We start from the raw sequence: 25645 nt of genomic DNA, 5'->3' as shown, positions 1-25645 counted from the left end.
GAAGCAGTTTTAACCACTCGATGATGATTTAAAGTAATATATATGCAGTAAAAAAAAAATGTCTTGTTTACATTCTGATTTCATGGAGCTATTGAGCTAAAATGCTATACGCGGGTATAACATACGCCGATTACACGGTTATTGTTACTGTTATAGTCATTTATGATGACATTGATACGGCTGCAAAGATGGATGTATAAAAGAGCGTCAATGGGCAGAATACAGACAAATAAATTATAAGAGAGGCATTTCTTACTTTAGGCAGATGTATAAATAGCTTTCGCTGCAGATGGCACATGAGTGAATACGCGCTTGATTAGTGATTAGTTACTAGATTTTATTCCTTTTGTAGACTAGTAATACGATCTTACTAATGTAGGTGTAACAGGGGATGTTAAAATGGGAAAGGAGGCGGCGGGAACCGGACTAACCTTCAAAGTAATATTTAATGAAAACTTAAACAAAAAGACACAAACATAAACACACACACGGCAGCTGCATGTGGCTCTCGCTCTCCCCATCTGCCGCATGCGGCTCGTCTTTATCCCTCTCCTCGACTGATTAGCCCGATTGGGGCCTGGGCATGCGCACTCAAGGCCTGGTCCCACCCTCCTCTTCGTCACAGTAGGTAAATAAGCACCAGCTTGCTAATAACTCTGCACGGCGATGTGTTCATGTTGACTGATCTTGACTGACTGAACAACTTAAACAGAATTAGCTGTTGGCCTCAAAGTAGGTGGGGCTTCAGGTCACACCTATTGATGATGTGGACCAGGGCCGGACTGGGACACAATTTCAGGCCGGGAAATCCTACACCCATCCAGGCCATCCTATGCACCCAAATAAAATTTAGAAACACGGACAACCTTGTTGTCAAAATTACATTTATTTCACAGTATGACCATAACATAAAAACATAAACAACCAACCTAGAAGTAAAGCAGTCCTAATATCAAATAGGTCTGCACATAACGTCCTGTGCACTGCAATTACAACTGCAATAAATAATGCTATGAGATTGATGTTTTAAATAAATGTTTGAATATAAAAAAAATGCAATACTTCAACATTAAACTAAACCGCCAATAGGTGGCGGCAAGTGACCGTCTTAATTAGTGAGTCATTCATACAAAAGATTTGTTCAAAACCCTGAATCATTCAGTAACAAAACACTGCTGTAGCTTTCCTTTGGAACTATTTTAGTCGGTGAAATAGAACAAAAACAGTTAATATGGTTTGAGTCTAAAATGTAAGTAACTTAATAATAAATATTAACTACGCTACTTGTTTATTGAACAATAAATTCAATGTAACATTTTCAATCGTGATAATATTCAGCAAAACAGCTCCCTTAGTTGTGTTATGTTAAACGAAATCATATGTTATAAATAAAAAAAAAAACAACAATTAGAATTTTTACCTCCGTACATTTCTTCTGTGAGTTTTCTGTGTGCACTCATTTGTTTTGATTTCTCCACGAATGTAACGTTAGACGGGTGCTGCTGGCATTTTCTGTTTAACCGTTTGTCTGAGCCGTAAAGTCGAATCGTAGCCTTGCCAGTCAAGACTAACAGATTCATGATTTAATTTTTATTGTTATTAATATTAATAATAATTTTATTGAATGACGAATTCAAAAATGATCACTGGTAAAGGTAGTAATATAAAATAATAATAATAAAAAAAATTGTTTTAAAAAAAACGCTGGCTGGCAGCAGGCCAATTTAGTCGCCAGGCCAGCGGGAATTGTCCCGGTGCTCCCGATGGCCAGTCCGGGCCTGATGTGGACCAAAGGCCGAAAATGTTTGGAGAGCTGTGACGAACCACCAAATAAAATAAAAAAAATTATCTTTGGACAGATTTTGTTCTAAATGGCGTCACTCCCATATTTGTTAGACAGACAGTTTGGTAGTGTGTTGGGTCTTTATGTCCAATGTAAAATCTGGGTGCCGAAGCAAGACACGTTTAGGAACACTGTTTTACAGACTCGGCTAGTTCATAAACACTATACTGAGCATTTCCGAGCTGCATTTTAATAGTCCAGGGGAAGGTAGTGATGTTCTGGAAGTGTGCATGGGTCAGTGGACATGCAGTTTCCCAGTGGGACCAACACCACAACAGGCTCTGACAGAGACAAATATTTACAGCATTATTACAGACATGCAGGACAATGCTGAAACCACAGTGTCCGACAACAACAGTTATCTTCTTAGCAATTACCTTTTATTGTTAGCATGACCTGAAAGGCATTCATGATAGAATTTGCCATTTCTAAAGCTAATATCTCGGCCATTATTGTCCAATAAACAACTATTATTGATTTCCGTTTGAGTTTGTCAAGTGAGAGGACATTATTCCGACAGCAGGGAGGTGCCACCACATTCTTAATTAATAAAATCTAACCACAAAGATTAGGCAAACCAATTCAACACTTCCTGGAGTAAGTATAAAAGTTCTTTGCTTGTTTTTTGAGTTATTTAAAACAGGGTATCACTCTTTCTTGTTTCTTATTTCATCTTAAGGCGGCATTTCTAGAAGCTAATGAATGCAAAGTGAGTCACATCTTTCACTTTGAGGTGAGAGTTTTATGGACGGTGTGCACTATAGGCTAGTCAACATGATCTCCTGTAGAAATCATTATCTGCTACTGTGGGATTTTCACATAGCTGCCTGGTGCCTAGTTTGATTTTCACCATTTGTCATAAGTAGTGTGTGTGTGTGTGTGTGTGTGTGTGTGTGTGTGTGTGTGTGTGTGTGTGTGTGTGTGTGTGTGTGTGTGTGTGTGTGTGTGTGTGTGTCCTTTCTAAAAAAAAAAGAAAATTATAAAAAAAAAAAAGTTAATACATTTTTTATGGGCCTGTAGCTTGATTAAAACGTCAATAACAGAAAAATAATCAGCTACATTTGTGATTTAACCCTGACCTAGTTCACTTATCAAAGTTCATATTCTTATTCTGCTGCTGAAAATAATATAGATTGTATAGGCTGCCGTATAGAGTGAAAGCCAGAGGTGTCTTTTGAACATGCAGGTTAAAACTAGTAGTCGCTTAGAAACAACAATGCCTTGCTTGACCAATCAGAATTCAGTTTGTCATTATATGCTTTTGTTCTCTCTGGACAATTAATATTTTAACTCAGACAAGTGAATCACCAATTTACATGACAATGCTTAATGTTGAGTACTTTCATCTAACAAGATTTGCTTTCAACCATGGACATTTCCCCGGAAAATGGAGCTCACATGTGCCCATACGCCCAACAACAGTTACCACTTTGGCCACTGGGGGCAGTGTTTCAAATTTCGGTAAACAGAACGATTGCAGCTAAAGAAAAGTCAACTTGCTGTTTCCAATTTCACTGTGTCTGGACCTACGCACAGCTGGTGCAACCGTACCCATGAAGCAGAAAGTTCTGTAAATTTTGTGAATTGTTTTGTAAATTAATTCATACACAAATTGTCATAAATTGAATCCAACAATTTATGTAAGAATATGCCTCACGCATGAAACATGAGCAGAACACATTTGTGAATAATTTTCGTGTGACAGTTTGCATAATAATGATTTAATTAGCAATTTGCATAGAAAATAATTCCACGCAATGGTATTCTAAACAATTAAAACTAATACATTGTTAATAACTAAAGTTAAATTGTTTTAATAATGATTTACATTTAAAAACTATATTTGCATGTTTTGCAATGTGTTTTACCATTCTTAAATCATTCATAACCATTCTATGTAAGAAGTACAGTTAGTTTAGCACAGAAATGTGTTATGCTTATTTTCATAAATAAGGCCAAATTTGTGGAAAATAGGATACTGTCTGTTTGGGGAAATCTTACACACTGTGTCCAGTCACTTAGGTTTGATTCTCAGCTATGGCATTCATAAGTCTTGTGTCACAAGGTAAATAATTAGCTGTTTTAGGATGGATGAGCCAATTATGAGTAACTTCTACAAATTTTATAGCAATCTGACTGTGGGTTGCAGAAAAGTGTGAAAATGCATGGAACTCTACAGGCTGAACATGTTCCATATGATATGACTTATTGGCTAATAATACATTGGTTGAAAATTGGATACAAATTGAAAAGGAGAAAGATCATAAAAAATATTTTTCTTTTTATTATCATTATGATTTTTCTCCCCTTTTCTCCCCAATTTTTGGAATGCCCAATTCCCACTACTAGGTCCTCGTGGCGGCACGGTTACTCACCTCAATCCGGGTGGTGGAGGACAAGTTTCAGTTGCCTCCGCTTCTGAGACCGTCAATCCGAGCATCTTATCACATGGCTTGCTGTGTGTGACACCGTGGAGACTCCCAGCATGTGGAGGCTCATGCTACTCTCCACGATCCATGCACAGCTTACCATGCACCACATTGAGAGTGATAACCATTTAATTGTGACCATGTGGAGGTTACCCCATGTGACTCTATCCTCCTTAGCAACCAGGCCAATTTGGTTGCTTAGAAGACCTGGCTGGAGTCGCTCAGCACCCCCTGGATTCAAACTCGCGACTCCGCGAGTCATAAACCATCATAAAATGTTCTTGAATGTTTTCAGAAATGTACCACTTTGTAATTCTGACCCACCATTCACGCCATTGTAGATGCTCCGATGGTGTGGCAAAAGCTCGTCTCCTGCCAGTCTCCGTGGTGACATCTCTCTACCAGGTTTGCCAAACTTCCCATGCTCTGGACTCATGCTGTACTGGTGCCTCAGCATCTCAGGACTACCTCCACCAAGCTTACTTTTTTCAAGATGGAGCTCAGACGCTCCTAGCAGCACCTGCCTAGGCTCTGGGCTTCCAGGCCCACTTCCTAAGCTGCCCCTGTGCCTCCGGATATAGAGCTCTGGACTCATTGCCTGCCCTGGAGCCAGATGGTGCTTTGGGTGAGTCTCGGGGCTCCGGTGGCCCAGCGACCTGCTGTACTTTTCTGGACTCAGCCCTCTAATCAGCCGATGATCAGGCACAGATATGGAGCCACAGCGAGGCCGGCAGGGTTGGGGTAGTACAAAGGGGTACTCCAGGCTGGTGCTTCTGTGTCGGACAGGAGGGTCAGGGCTGGAGATCTCCCCACGATCTCCTCTGCCTTCTTTCCCAGGACGAGACTTGTGGAGATCCGGGCTGCTACTCCCAGTTCCTCCACTAGATGGTGCCGGCTTATTTTGTGGATGCTCAGAGCTGTCAGCACTTCCTGCACTAGACGTGCTGCTTCCATCACCAATGTCCCGCATCAAGCCAGGTACCAGGAGCCCACTCTGGCTGTCAATGGAATTCCGACACCCAGCAGAACCTGTCCCACTGTGGCCTCCTCCGATGCCTCCCTTCTCCTCGTCCATCAGCACACAAAGCTCCCGAAGTTCCAGGTTCTCCCGAATCACTTCCTCTTGCCTGCGCTCTAGTTCGGTCAGCTTCTGGAGGTACAGTGCCACCTCCTTACGCATGACGCTGGCACTGAAACGGCCCAAACGCTGCCATTCACATGACACTCGTTTGCCCCTCTGCCTGTCATCGTCCAGGAAGCAGCACAAGTCTCGCAGTTCCCGATTGTCATCTTGCAACTTCTGGTTTACTTCCTTTGTCACCATAGGAAACACAAAGAAAAGCCAGGAGCTGGTGAATGCACTGGACTTGAATCATATTTTAAGCCAATATAATAAAAAGTATTCATAATATTAAATAAATATTATTATGTTGCTGCTATTCCAAGACGATGGAGACTAAAAGATGTTACATTTTACAATAAATGATTATAGACATTTTGAGGCCACACTAATTGAATGACAATTTCAGTGGCCAATGGTGATACCAATATCTAGAGATCAAGGTGGATAATGGACCAATTTTGGAGACAAAAATTGCAAAACACTTTATACTATGGTTTATTACATTACTAGAATAATTCACTACCAAACAAAATGTTTATTATTCATTGACTAAGCTATTGGTAGATCTTTGAACTAGCACAAGGGGAACTACCACTACCCTCTATCAACAGGGTCTTTGATGACAGTGAAGGGTTTATTTTGTGATAGTGGCTGTAAATGATCTCACTTATTACATGGATACTTACCAAATAAATTATTAAGTGGACATGAAATAATGATTTGAGTTGAAATTACGTTATTATGTGAGAAGAAAGAGACCTCGAAGTGTCCAGCCAGTGAATTAATTTTAAATGATAAGTTATAAACCTTTTAAGACAGACCTACTATAAGCTCCAAGGTTATTGATCAATAGTATATGCTTTCATTGAAGCTAAGCTATCAGTCTGACCCACCCACTTTTTCAGCCATCTGGGTTCTGGAAGAATATTTCCTATAAATATTTTGCATAGGCTTTTCAAAAAGATCCTCCATAAAAATGTTGTAAGCCATTAACCTAAGTAACCAGCTCCGAGGTGAATCACAACATTACAAACTTTGTTTTGAAGCAAAAAAGTATTTGAAAATCGGACAAAAGGACAAAGACTTACTTACCATCTTTCATGAAGGCACGAACTACAATCCCATGAAGTACTACGAAAGAGGACTTTATTAAGAACACCTGTACACCTACGTATTAATTTGATAATCTAATCAGCCAATCGTGTGGCAGTAGTGCAATGCATAAAATCATGCAGATACAGGTCAGGCGCTTCAATTAATGTTCACATCAACCATCAGAATGGGGAACAAATGTGATCTCAGTGATTTAGACCATGGCATGACTGTTGGTGCCAGACGGGCTGGTTTGAGTATTTCTGTAACTGCTGATCTCCTGGGATTATCACGCACCACAGCCTCTAGAGTTTACTCTGAATGGTGCCAAAAACAAAAAACATCCAGTCAGCGGCAGTTCTGCAGACGCAAATGCTTTGTTGGTGAAAGAGGTCAATGGAGAATGGCCAGATAGGTTTGAGCTGACAGTAAGTCTATGGTAACTCAGATAACCACTCTGTACTATTGTAGTGAGCAGAATAGCCTCTCCAAATGCACAACATGTCGAACCTTGAAGCTAATGGGCAACAACAGCAGAAATCCATGTTGGGCACTTTATTAGGACAAAGTGTTCCTAATAAAGAGCTCAGTGAGTGTACTTTAAGTTTTTTGGTAATTATTCCAATATGTACAAATATATAAGTAGCTTAAGTGTGAAAGGAGACCTACTCTATTGTGTCATCATGGGAGTGGGTGGTCTCTTCTGGGACTGTTTTGCAGGCTTTGTTGGCTGCTTTTCTCTGATTGGTGAAGCTTTTTCTGCTGAACCATGGGTAATGTAGTTGTTCACCAGGAATTCCGCAATCAAACATCATTTTTAAACAATGAAGTTGAAATAACGCAGACTGATAGCTTCATTGAAAGAATATACTATCGATGAACATCCTCAGAGCTCTGATTTAGAGCTACCTGGCTGCAACAACAGCCTGTACAATGTCAAAAAGAGTTGAATGAAATGCTGTATTTTAATAAAGTTCAACATTTAATTTATTTTATCCATAGGAGAATTAATTTTTAATGATAACTATAAAAACCTTTTAAAACAGACTATATGAGCTCCAAAGTTGTTAATCGATTGTATATGCTTCTTTAAAACCATCAGTTGGTGTTATTTCAACTTGAGAAATCGTGTTTAATAGTGGAATCACTGGTAAAGAACTACACTACCCATAATAATGAGCGCTCCACCAATCAGCGAATCACAACCAACAAATCGCACCAAACAATCGAGTAAGTCTTCTGATACTATCAAAACTATCTGAATAAATCATCAAAAATATATTGTTTCTTTACTTATGATCAACAACTTTAAATCTTAAAACTTAATGTTTTTCCATAGAGCGCAATTCATTTTTTCCATTGATTTTCAATGATAGCTTATAAACCTTTAAAGACAGACCTACTGTGAGCTCCAAGGTTCTTCAGCATTGGTATATGCTTCCGTTTAAGCCATCTGTCTATGTTATTTCAACTTCATTGTTTAAAAATAGTGTTTAATTGTGGAATTAAATGATGCAGTGTGAATGACGTAATATAGTCGTGTTTCTTCACACTTAAACTGCTTATCTATTTGTACATATTGGAATATTTTGCAATAAGCTTAAAATATATTGTGTCTTCACATTATCTACAAACTTGGATCAAAAATTGTATACATTCCCATACATTTTTTTTTTCAATAACATAATTCGCAATGCTTCATGGGATTGTAGTCCATTCCCTCATGAATTAAAGTAAGTACACAGTCTTGTACCTTTGTTTTTTTTTTTTTTTTTGGTTCAAAACAAAGTTTGTAATGTTGTGATTCATCTCAGTGCTGGTTTGTTTGGTTCATTGCTTACAACTCTTTTATGGAGGATTTTATGAAAAAATCTATGGGAAAATGAATGGGAAAAATACTTCCGGAACCTAGACGGCTGAATAAGTGGACGGGCACAGTTGCGCTCTATTGTTTAACGTCATTCTCAAGGCTCCATGGGATTGTAGTTCATGCCCTCAAGAAAGATGGTATGTACACAGTCTTGTACCCAGTTACTTAAGTTACTTAAAATAGTAATAAACTACAAATGACTAATTATTTATCTAAAAATTGTAATCAGATTACTTTACTAATTTCTTTATTGGACAATTAATCACATTACAATTTACTTTCCTTTTAAGTTACTTTCTAAAACACTTTTCCTCTCGACAAATTCTAAATAATGTCTAAATTTATGTCTTGTTCATTATTACACACATTGTCATACTCATCACCCCACATTTCTCCTTCACAATGGCTCATTACAGGGCCATAATTCATGTATTCTACATAAATAATATATTAGAAATATGCATATCCCTGTAATATACTTAAAAGTAATATCATTATTTGAAAGTCAGTAACTACTGATTACAATCATTTAAAATGTACTGCATTACACAAAAAAAATGTTTACTCAAAAGTAACTAATTACTTTGTAATTGGATCAAACCCAACACTGCTTGTGTCATTTTGTCCAATTTTCAAATAATTTTTTGCAAGTTTGTAATGTTGTGATTCACATCAGAGCTGGTTGGTTTGGCTCATGGCTTAGAACTCTTTTATGAAGGATTTTATGAAATGCCTACGGAAAGAAAAGGAATGAGGAAAAATACCAGACAGCTGTAAATGTGGGTGGGCACTGTTACGCTCTATTCTTATGCTGTATTTATGTATTTATTTTCATTTTTTAATTATTACACCTGTAATTGAGTTCAAATAGTTAGGCGAGGCTTAAAAAAAGATGTTTGGAAGGTTTAGATTGTCAAGTCCATACCACACAGTCAAACACACACTCACAACAGGTGTTTTAACAGACTGCCAGATATATGATATCATTCTTGCCGGGTATGAAAAAGCATACCAATGGAAAAGGTTCAATCCAAGAAGGAACCTAAAACTTACGATGTTTATTTTTCAGAAGCTTTATATTTTAATAAGAATATGAGCATATTATGAGACAAAAACTGTTCAAGGCGTTATTCCTATAGGACAAATTACGCGCACCGAAGTGCACATCCTATAGCGCATCCGCACTGAGCGCAGGTGCACTCCAGACACCCACGATCGCATCATCTGCTCACCTTCAGCCCCCGGATCTCGTTCAGATGCAGCTGTAGGCTGCGGTTTACTTCCCGAATCAGATTGCTGTGATCCACAATAACGCTTATTTTATCGGCTTCAGACGCCCGGAGTCGCCGCACCAGCTCCTCTTTGGTCCATTGGAGCAGCTCCTCGTCCGTGAGGTTGGAGATGTCTTCTGCAGGACTTTCTGATCCAGACAGCTGAGGCTGTACTTGTTGTGCGTGTGCTTTCTCCATCAGAAGAGACGAGTTGCTGCTGCTGTGATACCAGGTGCTGATTAAATATTAATGAGGCAGTCAGCATCCGCTGTGTTAGGAGGAGTCAGGGAGACAGAGGACGCATTGTGGTGTGATGCCCGTATCCGATGCCCGTAGAGTGGGAGTCGCCTTCACTTGTCCCAAAGCAACAGCTGATGCAGCTGACGAGTAGGAGGAACGGCGGCATACAGAAGAAGTCCGCGCAGGTATATTCAGCATCGACTCCCATGCATAGTTCTTGCAAGTTTAGAAAAGTGACAATGTAAAATATGGGTGGTTTCAGGCGGCCCGATGCGCTCGCCTCCGTCCGTCTGAGCGCGCTCCAGCATCCTCATGGAGGTGGACGAGAGACGGCAGCATCCTCAGCGAGAGCTCTAGAGAAATGAGCTTTACTGCAACGACTGAGTACATGCGCTCCTGCTCTCTCTCTCTCTCTCTCTCTCTCTCTAAGTTTGTAAAAAGCGCCATCTATGGACACAGTTCTATGAGATCCCTATAGGCTTCTACAGGTGAATTTACTTTTCCTTTAATCAATTTTTTTTTAAATACACATTGAAAATATTTGTATTGTAATGTGAATCTACCCAGTTAAACTTTTAAATTGTGTGTGTGTGTGTGTGTGTGTGTGTGTGTGTGTGTGTGTGTGTGTGTGTGTGTGTGTGTGTGTGTGTGTGTGTGTGTGTGTAAATGAACATACTTTTTTCCCCTTTTGGCCCAAATGGCAATTACCTGCAATATCATTTCAGAAGCAATTTCTAAAATGATCGGTCTGTACCTAAATGAAACATAAGATATTGCTTTTACTACCTGAGCAAAATGTGACTTTACAAAAGTGGCCTTAGAAAGATGCTTACCAATGCTAATGTCAAGTCAAGTTTATTGTCATTAATATTAATTGCAGGGCAACGGAGATAACAGACTGTTGTTGTTTCATGGATCTATAGCACAAACTATGACAAACAATCAAAACAGACCATAATAAAACAGTGTAGTGTCATGTAAATATATACAAATATGTAAACTTTTAAAAATGGAAATGTTTATAAATTCTGTTAGGCCAGTTTTAATCTTTTTTTTAAGTTTGTTTGTTGAAGTCAAAATTGGCAAACCCTTCCAAAAATGATCATTTATGCCTGTGATACTTCCCCTTAACCTCGTGAGACCCAAGCATGACTGCTGTGTGCATTTTCAATTCCCCTTTTTAATTTGTAACTAGTAGCACTTAATTCATATGCAAAAAATAGATACATTCCAGAGCAAAGAATTTTCCTAAAAATTGATGTCCACGTATGTGGACAGCGGGGATAAGTTGTGAAAATGTAAATAATGCCAAGCTATAGAAAGTAAAAAAAATGTTTAATCAAATTGTTTATTATGTTTCTAGGAGTGTTATTCATGCTTTTGTGACGTTACAGACATTACTTCAGAAAATAGCGTACTTGTTTCTGATTCATCGGCCAGCATCAAAATTTAATTTTGATACCTTATAAATTCTGAATCTACAGTATGTACTGATTACCACTGTCCCATGTCTGACAAACTTGTTGAGTGGTCCAAACATCATCTGCAGCCTGAAACTGAACATTTGGTCAGATTTAGCTGCATGGAAAGATATAGGATGCTCCCTTGCTCCCTTGCTCCTTTAGTGAATGACTTAACCTCCAGTAAGCTGTCTGTCTGCACTGGTCTCAGAACAGTTAGAAATGCACCTTATTTTCATCCTAACTCCATAAAGCCTCTGAAAGCTGATCATTTTCAGCTGTTGGATGAACCCATTGATTCTTAATGTGATAATGCACAGTAAATATAGGATTTATAAGGCAAAACATTTCACTTAAGTACACATTAGTGTACAATGTGTTCAGTAGTGAGGCGTTTTGCGATAAATTGCTAACATTTAAAAAATGTCATATTGAATTAAACTATAGACTCTAATCTCTCATCTAGGACAGGTTTCAATGTAAACCTTAATTAGGTTTCTTGCCAGATGTAGTTTTGTTGACATTTTTCAAAAAGAAAAACTCAGCTGTGATCAGCACCATGTTGTTTTGTCACATGACTCTGTACTTCGAATGTTGAACCCTTTACTGACAGCACAGAGTCTTCCAAACTGAGATCAGTCAGATTAAATTAATTTAAATTAAGTGTTGTGTATAGCAAAGCGAAAACAACAATATCCACGCATGTGTGCATGGGGTCGCACAAGGTTAAAGGAATATTCCAGGTTCAATAGAAATGAAAGGTGCTGTAGGCGATTTTTTTCAAGGTGTCCAAAAAATATTCTACTCCCGTAAAGATATTAATGAAATAAGTGTTGTAAGATATCTCACCTGACAGCAGATTTGACTAGATTCGGTAAAAAGCAAAGAAAAATTTGTCCGCAGACTGTGGAATGACGCTTTCAACCTGACAATCATTTTGTGCGTTCTCATAGTGTTGTAGTTGCAGCGAATTATTGAAGCTTACTGCCAATTTTAAGTTATGTTGTTCATAACAGTTGTCTGATGAGGGTGCTGTTTTGCTGCTGTTGATTTAGACAACCATTTCTGCATGATGTAGGTCTCAATAAAGCTAATTTGTTATCTTTGTAGTGCAGGGTTTTGGAAAGAAGGGGCATGGGTAATACAAAGACTCAGTCTCATGGAACTAGAATGGCTGAAATAGCTTACAGCACCATTAAGATCAATCGATAGTGGCATAATGTTGATTACCACAAAAAAATATAAGAAGCAAATATCAAGGCTACAGTGAGGCACTTACAATGGATGGGGTCAATTTTTGCAAGGTTAAAACACAGAAATGTGAAGCTTATGATTTTGGATATAACTTTTTGTAAAGTTTAGTAAGCAGTTTAATCACAATAAAATTATGATATTGATTATTTTTTGTGGCAATACATTTAAACGTTTACAGACTGGCCCCATTAACTTCCATTGTTAGTGCCTCACTGTAACCAGAGAGTCTTTAGCAGAGATGGGCCACTTCTAATAAAATGAATGGGAGAAATTGGAACGCTCAACCAAGAAGTTCCGTACGGTCAACGGATGTGGAAAGGAACTCCCGCCTTACAGTTAAAATAGCCAATCACCTTTTAGATAAAGACATCACCTGTCAATCAACTTTAGAACGCGCATGCGCATTAGCTACACAAGCCGGGAAAGTGGCGTTCATTTGCATAAAATTAGATAAAGAATCCCAATTTATTATTCAAGTATTGTCAGATTTTATTGCTGATTTGAAATATGTTTTTGATCGTAATCTTGACCAACCATTTTTGAGATTTTGGTCTTTCTTCATTCAAGTAGATAGTAGCTGCACTAAAATGGACGACAGTGGACTGACTTGCTAGAGAGACTTTGCTGTGGCTCTGAACTTATTAATTTTATTTATTTTTTAATATTATTAAAAACAAAAATTAAATAAGAGGGACATTCCACAAATACTCTCAATTGAGTTGAATTGGTATTTAACCTGGAATATTCCTTGAAAATCTAACAGGTTAGAACACTTAGAACACTTTTACATTTACAAAGCTTTAAAAACTTTCAGAAATTCAGTTAATGAATATACATGAATTGTGAATGTCAGCAATATTCATACATTTAGTATGAATATTTATTTCCATCATTCATTCTTATATGACAATACAAAACAATAATATAATACAATAATAAATAAAAAAAACATTCTATAAACAACCATACAACACACTACCCGTCAAAACATTGTTTAGCCCATTTTTGTATTTTTTTCATATGGCACGAAGGTATATCAGAAATGAGGTCACGCAAGAATTTACGCAGAACGCTTATTTGCATCAGGTGCTACCATGGAAATAGCTAGGCACGTCTACGCACAGAAATTCGACACTGCGACGGAACTTTCTCATGACGTCAGAACGCAGCAGCCAATCGTCTTGCACGGAGTGTATAGTAACACGTCACTCTTCGGAGCTACAGGAACCGGGCCGGGGCGAAGCCTTCTCGACGGACAGATCTTCAATTTCCAATGCGGCTGTGATCGCTGGTCATATTTATTATTTTTTTTACGGTTTGGATTAAAAGTCTTCTAGTAAGAAGGTATGCCTAGTTGGTTTTTTTTGGAATACAAAGCAACGACCGTTCGTTTTAAACCGCAGACCCCAGATTATGTCGGCGGAAGTCAGTCATGTTACTGTGCAAACGGGTCATTATGTTTTCACATTGATTATCAGGATATTATGTACTATAAATGGCGCCTCTGATTTATATCTTGTCTGTCTCCCGTTTTCCTGTTTTTAAGCAATTAAATGGCATGAAATACGTGTGTTGGAATTGTTCAGCGCGAGTTTGAAAACTATAATGTAGTATTCGTGACGTCACAGTTTACATTTTTTTCATTATTATAAATACCTGAACTCTACCATGCATTATATGCCAAGATATTGTATTTTATAAGCATTAACTAGTGTTTATGAAGCTATACGGATTGCTGGCCATTTATAAATAATTTATTTTACTAATTTTTTACACTGTGGTAAAAGTTTTCTGTAATATTATTACTCGGAGCACACACGTACATTATAATAATTCCTTTACGTTTACTATGAATTTATAACAATGCAATATAATTTATAAGTGTTAGACCGTTTTTATTAAGTTATAATATATTACCAATTAAAAGCAATTTGTTGTACTCGTTTTTGTTCATGCGATTTTGCCATGTATCGATAAATTATATCTTGTGAGTGTAAACCAGTTGCTTTCAAATGATTCTGTATTCTGACAATTTATTAAGCAGTATGTTGTCCTGTTAGTTTACTGTTATTTTGTGAGTTGTGTCTCTAGAACTATTTAAAATGGTGAATTATATTGTGTAATCAAACTATCAATACAGGTATTGGACCATGATTTAGCCTGTAGCATTGCTATATTTCCAGGGATCCCTTTGGTTCAGCCCAGGTTTATAAGAGGTCAAAGTCTCATCTTTGTCTAATATTTTGGAGTTGTTTGTGTTTAGGCAGCATGTTTGTGTCTTGAGGTGAGTAGGTGTTCTGTACCAGGTGTGTCCTAGCTTTGGTACAGGAGGCTTAAAAATAGCATTGTGTTTGACTCGACACTTCTACGCATATCTCCGTTCAACAAGTTATTTCTGACGTGTTAAGTGTGTGCATGAGAATTGCTCATGTAAAGCGGCTTTGTTCAAATATGACAGCTGCGTAAAGAACTCACTTAGCCAGAACAAAAATCATAGAACACCATTTCCGCCTGCGTTGCTGATTTGTGCGATATTGTCCCTCACACTCAGGTATTCGCATTTAATTTTAGGCTGTGGAATGTATCTTGCTCTTCCAGTTTGGAGACGCAACTCATAAGGTGTGGTTTAGGTTTAAAAAGTCTTCTCTACTCATTGTTTACTCATTTTGCCTCTCTCTCTCTGGCCTGTCACAGTTCTGACTGTCATGGCGACCTACCAAGAGTTCATCCAACAGAACGAAGATCGTGATGGGATACGATGCAGTTGGAACCTCTGGCCTTCCAGCCGCCTGGAGGCCACACGGCTAGTGGTTCCTGTTTCCTGCCTCTACACACCTCTCAAAGAAAGACCAGATCTGCCTCCGGTCCAGTACGAACCGGTACTGTGTAGCCGGGCCAGCTGCAAAGCCGTACTCAACCCACTCTGGTAAGGACTGAATACATTTTTCGAATGTAATGTAGTGTGGAATCAGTGTAGGTGAATATCATCAGAGGACTTTTGGAGTTAACCCAGGATTGTGATTCAGACAGATTTGTTGATGGACTTGATATGAAATGAGCCTTTGATAATACAATTTCTGTAGCTAGACAGGTAGAGCATGGAACTAGAAATGGCAAGGAAATGGGTTCGGTTTCCTGAGAACACACGTACTGATAACATCTATTTGGATTGCCAAATGGATAAATGTAAATATTCCTCTAGTAAAAAGCTTGTTATAAAATTGATACTATAAATTCCAAGCCGACACACACACACACACACACACACACACACACACACACACACCTATGTTGCTTGAGCATAAGCAGCTTACAATTGGGCTAAATTGGGAAAAATATATATATTTGTAATTTTTTTTGGCACCAAATTTTAGGGACTGAAGTTATGGAGGTTTTGCGCATTTCACATGCTAAAATTATTGCAACTTAGGCCTCTTGTTGCTTATAGTTTGTTTTGATTTGATAACCTATTTTTGCTTGAATTGGATGTATTCTGGTTTCTTTTGTTTTTAATTTGGGGTTAGTAAAATGGAGATTTGGTGTTTGATCTTTCGCTTCCTAATTATATTATTTCAAAGCTTTTATATGATATAGACCTCTTTATTCACATTGTCACTGTGTTTGTTAATAATGGTGCATTCACGTCATGTATGAATTACTGTAATTTCTAGATTGCTCGAAACTCGAAGATTCTACTTGGAGCTATTCACGTCCTCAGACCTTGTCAATTATTATTCTATGGCAAAACTTAATGCACAAACAGCTTTGTTGTTTAAAACAGCTAAATGTTTATCATGATATAATTCATCTGTTTCTATGTTCATGTAACGAAAATGCTACAGACATCAATGAGCGTGTTTACATGCATGTTCCTACACCGACCATGCCTAATAAGTCAACAACGTGTGTGGTCATGTAAACGCATTAACTTAAATGGCATTCCTTTATCGGTGTATGGTCATAAACAGCGTAAGAATTAACCGATCGACACAGGTCGATTTTTGCCCATTACCCCAATTTCATGTTGCATGTAAACACCTTTTACCGGCATTCTTACTGGCTTATCCAATGTGCGGAAGTGTTGTGCGCCTGCCTCTTCACATATTGACGTCAAAAGTAGAGAATAACTCCATTATTTCCAATCTTATGTAAATTTTAGTTTCTTGCTTTGTCTGATTTTTTTTAAATAAGCTAATTTTTCGGAGTTAACTGTGTATTGGTGTGCATGTAAACTGACACAGTAGCTTAATAAAATGGCATATCAAATCAAAATATTGGTTTACTACCTTCAACTGTTGAGGCCACTGCCATATTGGTTCTTTTTACATGTCACGATTGTCAAGTCAAGAGCTTGCATAGAATTCAGAGTTTACTACTTTCAATTACGAGTTCAACAAAGACTCAAACACTTTTTTAGAAGTCGGAATATCGTTATTCCGGCATGAAGTGAGCGCAGCAATAAATCAGGATGGTTAATATTATAAATACTGTTTCAGTTCATTCGCTAATGACCGAATCTCCTCAAGTTAGAGAAAGGCATCTTCTTAGATGACTGTTGCACTTTTAACACTTTTATTTCCTTTTGTAGTCAAGTGGACTTCAGAGCAAAGATATGGGCCTGCAACTTTTGTTTCCAGAGAAACTCTGTGAGTTTATATGACTGAATAAACATACTTTAAGACTTGGCTTTATACAGTAACATCAACCACACCTGTCACTGTAAATAAATATCAATCTCTTCGTTTACAGTTTCCTCCATCATATGCTGGCATTTCAGATGTGAATCAGCCAGCAGAACTAATGCCTCAGTTCTCCACCATTGAGTACATAGTGCAGGTAAATACATTTACTCTGTGTACTCGGTACTGTGCACAGACAAACCGTACTGTACATACTCATAGATTACCTGCAACTCCCTTAGCTCACAGATAACATCTTGTTAAAAGCCACGTTGACATTTTTTTCTGATTATACTATTAGTGTATTTTAATGAGACATTTCAAGTTGCTTTACATTTCAGGCCACATCCGCAATAATGTTTTGGAAAATGCATGAATTTTGATGAGTTTTGGCCTCATGTACAGTAGAACTCATTTTCCTACACCAAAAACAAAGTTTCTAAAATACAATCCTTTACTGCATACTTTGGAAAATTATGACGTTAGTGAAAACAGAGTAGTGTGGATCTGGGCTCGGATCAAATAAGCTCAGTTTAATTGAGATTTGATTAAAAATAATCTAAAACTTAATGAATTTAACAATAAAAATCACTGATGTTCATTTATTCATTATTTATAACAATATTTAATATGATCAATAACAAATTAATCTGATTTATTCTGACTCAGCGTGGACCTTCAACCTCTCTCATCTTCCTGTACGTGGTGGACACATGTTTGGAAGAAGAAGACCTACAGGCCCTGAAAGAGTCTCTGCAGATGTCCCTTAGCCTCCTGCCGCCCAACGCCCTGGTGGGTCTCATCACATTCGGCCGCATGGTTCAGGTCCATGAGCTCAGCTGTGAAGGCATCGCCAAGAGCTACGTCTTCCGGGGTACAAAAGAGCTCACGCCGAAACAGATACAGGTCAGTGGTGAGATCTTTCAGTACTGTTCTAGAAACCGCTTGCATACCATACCTTAAAAGCCAGCTAAGAAGATGGTAAGTGTTTAAGTGTTAATTTATCTGGGCTCTATCTGTTTTCAGGAGATGCTGGGCCTGATGAAACCAGCCACCTCTGGACAACAAGGGAAACCACTAGCCCCACATGACACTGCAGCTTCCTGCAGGTAAGAAATTGTTGTAAAGTTAAGAAAGGTGTATCAGCACTTTTGACTTTTTATACTAACTCATTTGCTATTTTGTTTGCATCTGTTTTAGATTTCTGCAGCCTGTGCACAAAGTGGATATGAACCTAACAGACCTGCTCGGGGAGCTTCAGAGAGACCCCTGGCCTGTTCCCCAAGGAAAGAGACCTCTCCGCTCCACAGGCATCGCCCTCTCCATTGCTGTTGGACTGCTGGAGGTACAGCCTGTAAATTATTCATTTAAAAAGCTGATCTTGAAAGTATGTCACAATAGAAGTCCGTTTTGGGCAGAAAAGCGAGCTAGAAGCATGATTGACATTTAAAAAGCTAGTTTCTTGTTCCACAATTGGCCACGTGTCTGTAATGCTGGCTGTGAGAGTCAAAGTCCACTTCTGCTGTCATGTCATATCAGAACAGTTGTACATTCTTACATAACTCTATAGAGATAACAGTCAGACCACCTACTGCACTCTTGAGTTTAATAACAAGTCTAGGATGACACATTTAACTTTTAACGTGTTGTTTATTTAAAATCTAAAAGTTGTAATTTCATCCCACTCCCACAAAGAGTTCATAATATCAGGAAAAAGGTCATTTCTTTACAAATGGTTTAGATTTTCACTGCCCTTGCATTGCAATTCACTTTTGAAAATGTTGAATGCGGGTTTGCTTTTCATTAATCATTGGTCTCCATTCGACTCCTAGGGTACTTTTCCAAATACTGGAGCTCGTGTGATGCTGTTTACCGGTGGCCCCCCAACTCAGGGTCCTGGCATGGTGGTGGGAGATGAATTGAAGACTCCCATTCGCTCCTGGCACGACATCCAGAAAGACAACGCCCGGCATCTGAAGAAGGCTACCAAGGTGAGCGAAAACATTAGCCAGGGGGTGGAATTGTTTTGTTACCCATTTTTGTGCAGTTCCTTTAAATCTAATAAAGGTTAAACTAATTTCTGTTGAATTCTATTCAGTATTACGAGGCTCTGTCAAATCGTGCCGCAGTTAACGGACATGCCGTTGACATCTACGCCTGTGCACTGGATCAAACGGGACTACTGGAGATGAAATGTCTGTCCAACCTCACAGGGTAAGAATTGCTTAAGAATAATTGATCTTGTTATGTCTTGCATGACAATTAAAACTTGTGCTCGACCGATATGTGGTTATTAATTACCGATATTGTTATTATGAGCAAGCAGGTTGATATAATGCTGATATACACATAATACAATTAATGACAGCAAAATACTTATTCATAATATTATATTTATATATATATTTAGGCCTATTTGGACTATGAGGACACCGTTATCAGCCGATAATCTAAAAATGGCCAAATATTGGCCGATATATCGGCCTGTTACTATTTAAATGCCACTGGGATCAGTCCAATGTAATATGTTACTTACAAATAATGTCTTGTTTTAGTGGACACATTGTCATGGGCGATTCCTTCAACACATCTCTGTTCAAGCAGACCTTCCAAAGAGTCTTCACCAAAGACTACAATGGAGAGTTCCGCATGGCTTTTGGCGGCACTTTAGAAGTTAAGGTATTACAGGCGGACTTAACCATACACCGTAACACCGTAGACCCAGATTGATGTATCTGAGAGTTTTCTATGTGTATTCAAACCCCTTCTGTTGTCATTCTTACCAGACATCAAGGGAGCTGAAGGTCTCTGGTGCAATCGGCCCATGTGTGTCGCTCAACACCAAAGGAGCATGTGTTTCAGAAAATGTAAGTTTCAACACATTTCATGCTGAGTTTATCTAAAATGAAGACGATAGTCCATCTGGAACAATGGATTCCAATTAGGCTTCGAAGATCGCCCGTGTGTACAGATATCTGAATTTTTGTTTTAATATTTGTCTGTAGGAAATGGGTGTCGGAGGAACATGCCAATGGAAGATTTGTAGTCTTACGCCTTCCACCACCCTGGCCATGTATTTTGAAGTAGTTAATCAGGTATGTTGTTTATATAATTAGCTGACTTGATCTATTGTACATGTGCTTGGGTGTGAGATACTATATTCACATAGACATTACTATAAGAATGGTATTTTTGGGTTTTTGTAGCACAACGCCCCGATCCCTCAGGGTGGACGAGGAGCTGTTCAGTTTGTAACTCAGTACCAGCACTCGAACACACAGCGACGGATCCGTGTCACCACCATCGCCAGAAAGTGAGTCTTGGTTTATAGCTTTGGACTTGTAAAATTATCTTTTAAATGGATAGTTCACCCCAAACTTCAAATTTGTTCATGAGATGAGGGTGAGTAAATATGTTTTGGGGTGAACTTTCCCTTTTATCTGTAAACATTCGACATATCATTCTTCTAGGAAAACCCCTTTGTTTCTTTTTTGTTACCGTAAGGTTGCTCCTTCTGTTGCTATTCACCTTAATGTAGATCAAGGCTATTGTGTTATCTAAAATCAAAATAAATCTCTCTCTCTCTCTATTTATATATATGTATGTGTCATGTTTCCACCTACAATTTGATTGTTTGCTTTAGCTCAAAATAGGTCTTGCTGCGTAAATTGCGTGTAGTTTAAGCCCTTAATATCTCTTAAATAGCCAAAATTCTTGTGTGCAATTTGTGCGTCACTAGTCCTTGACAAACCGGTTTTATCTCTTGTCACACCTAGTTGGGCTGATGCACAGTCCCAGATCCAGCATATTGAGTCATCATTCGATCAGGAAGCCTCTGCCGTTCTTATGGCCCGGCTTGGCGTATTCAGGGCGGAGTCAGAGGAGGGGCCTGATGTCCTCCGCTGGCTGGACAGGCAGCTCATTCGATTGGTAAGTATCAGATCCTGGAGCTAGTAGGAGGAAATATGGGTCAAATGCTTCCATTCATAACCACCGATACAACAAATAGTTTAGACAATCATCACTATTTATATTGCTCCTATTTAAATTTAGCTACTTGTACAAACCCCTTACCCTCTCACACAGGGATATGAGCATAAATCTTACCTCAAATCGTGTTACTTGTTGAGAAGAGGTGTTCTATCCCTTTTCTAAGCAATTCGATAAAACAGGAATAAAATCCTAGAGACTCAAATTAAAGTAGGAACCCAAGCCATATGTAGGGATCAGCATATCATAGAGAGATGGACTCTTTTACTGCAGCGCACTCAAAGAGTATTTTAGCAACCCAATAGCAAAGCCCTGGCAACCACCCAGAACACCTAGTGTATTGTGATGCCTGGTTGTGTACAGGAAAACACCACTCATATTTTCATTAGAAAATGTAAAAAATCTAGTTTAACCATGCAAGGCTGCTTTGCAAAGCTCTAGTGCAATTTTAGTTTATGAATTTAAATGTTGCTGTACATTTAAAGTTGTGTCTTCTGTTCGGTTTCAGTGTCAGAAGTTTGGACAGTTCAATAAAGAGGATCCAAACTCCTTCAAACTCTCTGAATCACTCTCACTCTACCCACAGGTAAAACACAGACTCCTAAAGTAACACTCTTGAAAACCTAAGCACTAATCTATAATTTCATATTATTGATTCTTTAATATTCATATTACATTTAGTGATTGGCCGCTATTTGGCCATTTTACGATTATCAGTTTTGGCCGATAACTGTGTTCGCTTGGCCGATTAACAGTAGTGTTAGCTTTCCCTTGTGTCAGTTCCAAAATCTACCAATAGATTTGTCAATGGATAGTCAACACTTTCTGTTGTCAAGGTTTTTTCTTTTCAAGTTTATGCAAATTTTAGTAAATACTGTATAAAATAACCTTGCCACAACTCTTGCTGCAAATTTGCCACTCTTTATTTTCACATGCAAATGAGCTTGTTATTTGCTGCAAATGTTTGCCAGAAGTTTGTACCTTTTCGGTAGTGGTGAACCTGCATCAAACCTTTGGCAACAATGGACAATTTGCCACAAGTTTGTTTCACTTTTAGAAATTTTGAGTACACCTGATTTGCTGATGTTAAATTGTATTCTGTTTATCTGCATTTATAACGGCAATCCTGCTCTCTAGATATCAGCATCAGGCATTGAAAAACCCATATTGGTTAACCACTAATTACATTATGCTAATTTTCTTTACAGTTTATGTTCCATTTGAGAAGATCACCATTCCTGCAGGTGTTCAATAACAGTCCGGATGAATCATCCTACTACAGACATCATTTTGTGAGACAGGATCTGACACAGTCACTCATTATGGTACAACCCATCCTCTACTCCTACTCTTTCTACGGACCACCAGAGGTGAATATACCATTCATCCGTATTTAAAGAGCTGAATGTCATTTAATTGCATTTTACTCATCCCACATCTTCATTTGGTTTTGTAGCCTGTGCTTCTGGACAGCAGCAGCATTCTTCCAGATCGCATTCTGTTGATGGACACCTTCTTCCAGTTGGTGATCTACCATGGAGAGGTAAATACATTTTCATATTCAAAAATACCAGTATAGCATCCAAAACAAGCAATAGCATTTCTTAAATTTGTGGAATGCAACAGGGTTACAGAGGAAATCAGTATTTTCAGTTAGCATCCTTAAATGTTGTGTTAATGTTAGTAAAGGTCATCTTTTTGTCTTCACAGACCATTGCACAGTGGAGGAAAGCAGGTTATCAGGAGATGCCCGAGTATGAGAACTTTAAGCAGCTGCTTCAAGCTCCTCTGGATGATGCTCAGGAGATCCTGCAGACACGCTTTCCCATGCCCAGATACATCGACACCGAGCATGGAGGTTCTCAAGCCCGTTTCCTCCTCTCTAAAGTCAACCCATCCCAGACCCACAATAACCTCTATGCCTGGGGCCAGGTATGAACCCACAAATACTTTTAGGCACAAGACAATAAGATCAAACATTTCTATTGAGCTATTGATCTCTCAAGAATGAGTAAATGCTAACATTTTAAATCTGGTTTGTAGGAGTCAGGAGCACCAATCCTCACTGATGATGTCAGTCTGCAAGTTTTCATGGACCATCTCAAGAAACTGGCCGTTACCAGCTCAGCCTAAATCTTCCATGTACGAACAAAGGATGTAAATTTAGAGTGGAAAGAACTTTTGATATTCCGTTCTGGAAAACGTAACATTTCCATACCCAACCCCGGCCTTGACACAACCAAATGCATCTCCATGTTTCCATCCTCCAGCTAAATGGTTGTTAGATGTTCGCAAATTATTACTCTCATAAGTAATTATGATTGTTTAATTTAAGTGTTTGTCTTTATTTTCTATATTTTAGATTTGTCTAACATGTTTGTTTGCTTATTTAATTATATTAGGTTTTGTTTTCGTCTAAAAGAATGTATTACTTTTCATGTTAAACCAAGAGAAAGTCTTCTGCCCTCATGTTGCATTTGTAATTCTATCCCAGGCGTGTTTAGACTGAAATTTCAATTAAGACTTGTTTGTGAATATCCTATTTTTGTCTTTTTTGTTTTGTATTACACAGGCCAGCAGTCTTCTCTTACTCTCATCATAAACTGTTAACTGCTATTAGTTTAAGTCGGGTGGGAGAAAAAGTGTTTTTCATTCCAGTTCCTCTGGATTTGTAATTTAACCATTGTTGTATGTAAAGAATTAATTTGAAAGAAACTCACATTCCAGTTGATTTTTACTATTATGAACTAATGCAATGCATAATATTTATAGTGAGGAATCTCTTTTAGGTTTATTTCATTTCAAAAGATGAAGATGAGCACATGTGTGTGCAAACTCTGAACTTAATCTTAAATAAAACGTAACAAATCAACATGATAAAAAGCATTTGTACATATGATGAAATGGTGGTGTCATCAGAATTTCAAAAAGAATATCTTTAAACTCAGTGCATCTCATTTATTTCTAAGGACTCACAATGTTTTATAACTTTCTATCTATTGATAGATAACTTGGGAACATATGTTAGACAATGACGAAGACGAACGTGCTGAAGAAACCTGTGTTCTGAGTGCTATCTTAGCACATAAAGGTCAGGAGTCAGGCGCACTCTAGTGGCCGTGACCAGAACCCTTCTACATAGTGGAGCCTGCAAGCTTGGCATAAAATATCATAATGCGGCGTTGCCATAGACATTATATGGGCGGTACACTGGCAAGGAGACAAGTGGCCGTACTTTTTGAATGCAACCAGGGGAGTATTTAAACCTTTATTTTATTTACTTATTTGAGCTTGAAATTTTTTTTTTTTTTTTTTTTTACTTTTCATATGAATATTTTCTCAAATACTGAACCAATCTTCATAAATTATATACCGTTTGAAACCTTAAAGTCTCAATAATCAAACTGTGCTGTCCAGTTAAAAAAATAAACAAAGACTATTTTTGTCAAAGTTTAGCATTTTGTTTGAGGTTATTTTTGTCAGTTTACATACCTGAAATGAATAGAACAAGTAATAACCTAATTTATCCCTAGTTGCAACAAGCTGTGTGTGAGTATGTGTATTCAACATTGCAGATATGTTGTGTTACCAATTCGTTTTGGTGTGTGTTTGTTCTGCATTGATTTATTTATTTTGTTGGCAAATAATAAAAATAAAAATAAAATCTGATTTATAGTCTGACCAGTTTGTTCATTGTGGCACCAGTTTTTTAGATTTAATACAATAAATGATGAAAAAAAAAAAGAATAATCATATATGATATTTAGTGTTTCCTATTTATTTACTATGGTGGTCACATGTGACCGGAAACAGTACAAGTGTTAACTATTCAACTATTTTCCCACTATTTTGACTGATCGAATCAACTCCAATTTCTTTGTGTTCAGATATCATATGGAAGTCTCGTACCCGTCAGATAAAGGAACCCAGTTTTCTTGAAGAAACCAAATTGATTTAGATAAAAAAAATAAAAATACCAAACAGTGCATGGGTTAAAACCAGCGACTAAAAACAAAACGTTTGTGTGTGTGTTCCGTTTCAAAAGTTACACAGCCTCCTTTTCAAATGGTTACCGGTTAGAACAAAATAAAAGAATGCTTAATAGCGTTATTTTATAATGCCAGTATTCTGCGCTAAGAAGGGGCAGTTCTGGGGGAGGTAAATTTGAGTGGTAGAATGGTAATAGTGGTATTCTCATTTTCCATCCCACTGAGAGTTCAGTGACCAATCCAGTAAATGAATACTTGGACACGTACCTCCGACATTTTTGTGCTGTTGGTGAAATTTTCAGATGGCCAATTGTTAATGAATGCTCATCGGAAAATTTTTAGGCATAGTTTTCCAGCTACAACAAGCGTTGACCGCCTGTATGATATAGTCATATTCATTAACCT

General features: G+C 38.0%; 2 protein-coding genes across 2 annotated transcripts in view; one reads left to right on the top strand and one right to left on the bottom strand.

Annotated features, from left to right (window-relative positions):
* LOC127646260 (coiled-coil domain-containing protein 85A-like) overlaps positions 1 to 10193 on the bottom strand; it is a 28196-nt gene extending 18003 nt beyond the window's left edge. The window contains exons 1-2 of the mRNA XM_052129760.1: positions 9590 to 10193; positions 4597 to 5584 (exon numbers count right to left, since the gene is read on the bottom strand). Coding sequence (XP_051985720.1) covers positions 4597 to 5584; positions 9590 to 9826 — 1225 coding nt within the window. The 5' untranslated portion in view covers positions 9827 to 10193. The remainder of the gene's footprint in view (positions 1 to 4596; positions 5585 to 9589) is intronic.
* Positions 10194 to 13790: 3597 nt separating this feature from the next.
* On the top strand, positions 13791 to 24915 carry sec23b (SEC23 homolog B, coat complex II component). The gene is made up of 19 exons (XM_052129755.1): positions 13791 to 13926; positions 15277 to 15508; positions 17171 to 17228; positions 17332 to 17418; positions 17931 to 18167; positions 18288 to 18370; positions 18462 to 18606; positions 19094 to 19252; positions 19360 to 19475; positions 19817 to 19940; positions 20048 to 20128; positions 20267 to 20356; positions 20468 to 20574; positions 21038 to 21191; positions 21760 to 21837; positions 22460 to 22621; positions 22708 to 22794; positions 22962 to 23183; positions 23295 to 24915. The coding sequence occupies exons 2-19, from the start codon at positions 15288 to 15290 to the stop codon at positions 23382 to 23384; spliced, it is 2301 nt and encodes a 766-aa protein (XP_051985715.1). The 5' UTR covers positions 13791 to 13926; positions 15277 to 15287; the 3' UTR covers positions 23385 to 24915.
* Positions 24916 to 25645: the final 730 nt, after the last annotated feature.

The sequence above is a fragment of the Xyrauchen texanus genome, chromosome 7, assembly GCF_025860055.1.
Source record: "Xyrauchen texanus isolate HMW12.3.18 chromosome 7, RBS_HiC_50CHRs, whole genome shotgun sequence".
Lineage (NCBI taxonomy): Eukaryota > Metazoa > Chordata > Actinopteri > Cypriniformes > Catostomidae > Xyrauchen > Xyrauchen texanus.
This window is presented reverse-complemented; position numbering and strand designations above follow the sequence as displayed.

What these genes read in the sequence shown, in the direction of transcription:
- sec23b (XM_052129755.1), top strand. Translation starts at nt 15,288, where the DNA reads ATGGCGACCTACCAAGAGTTCATCCAACAGAACGAAGATCGTGATGGG. An exon ending in TTTGTTTCCAGAGAAACTCT is followed by an intron (nt 17,229 to 17,331) that starts GTGAGTTTATAT and finishes CTTCGTTTACAG; the next exon opens with TTTCCTCCATCATATGCTGG. An exon ending in GAGCATGTGTTTCAGAAAAT is followed by an intron (nt 20,129 to 20,266) that starts GTAAGTTTCAAC and finishes ATTTGTCTGTAG; the next exon opens with GAAATGGGTGTCGGAGGAAC.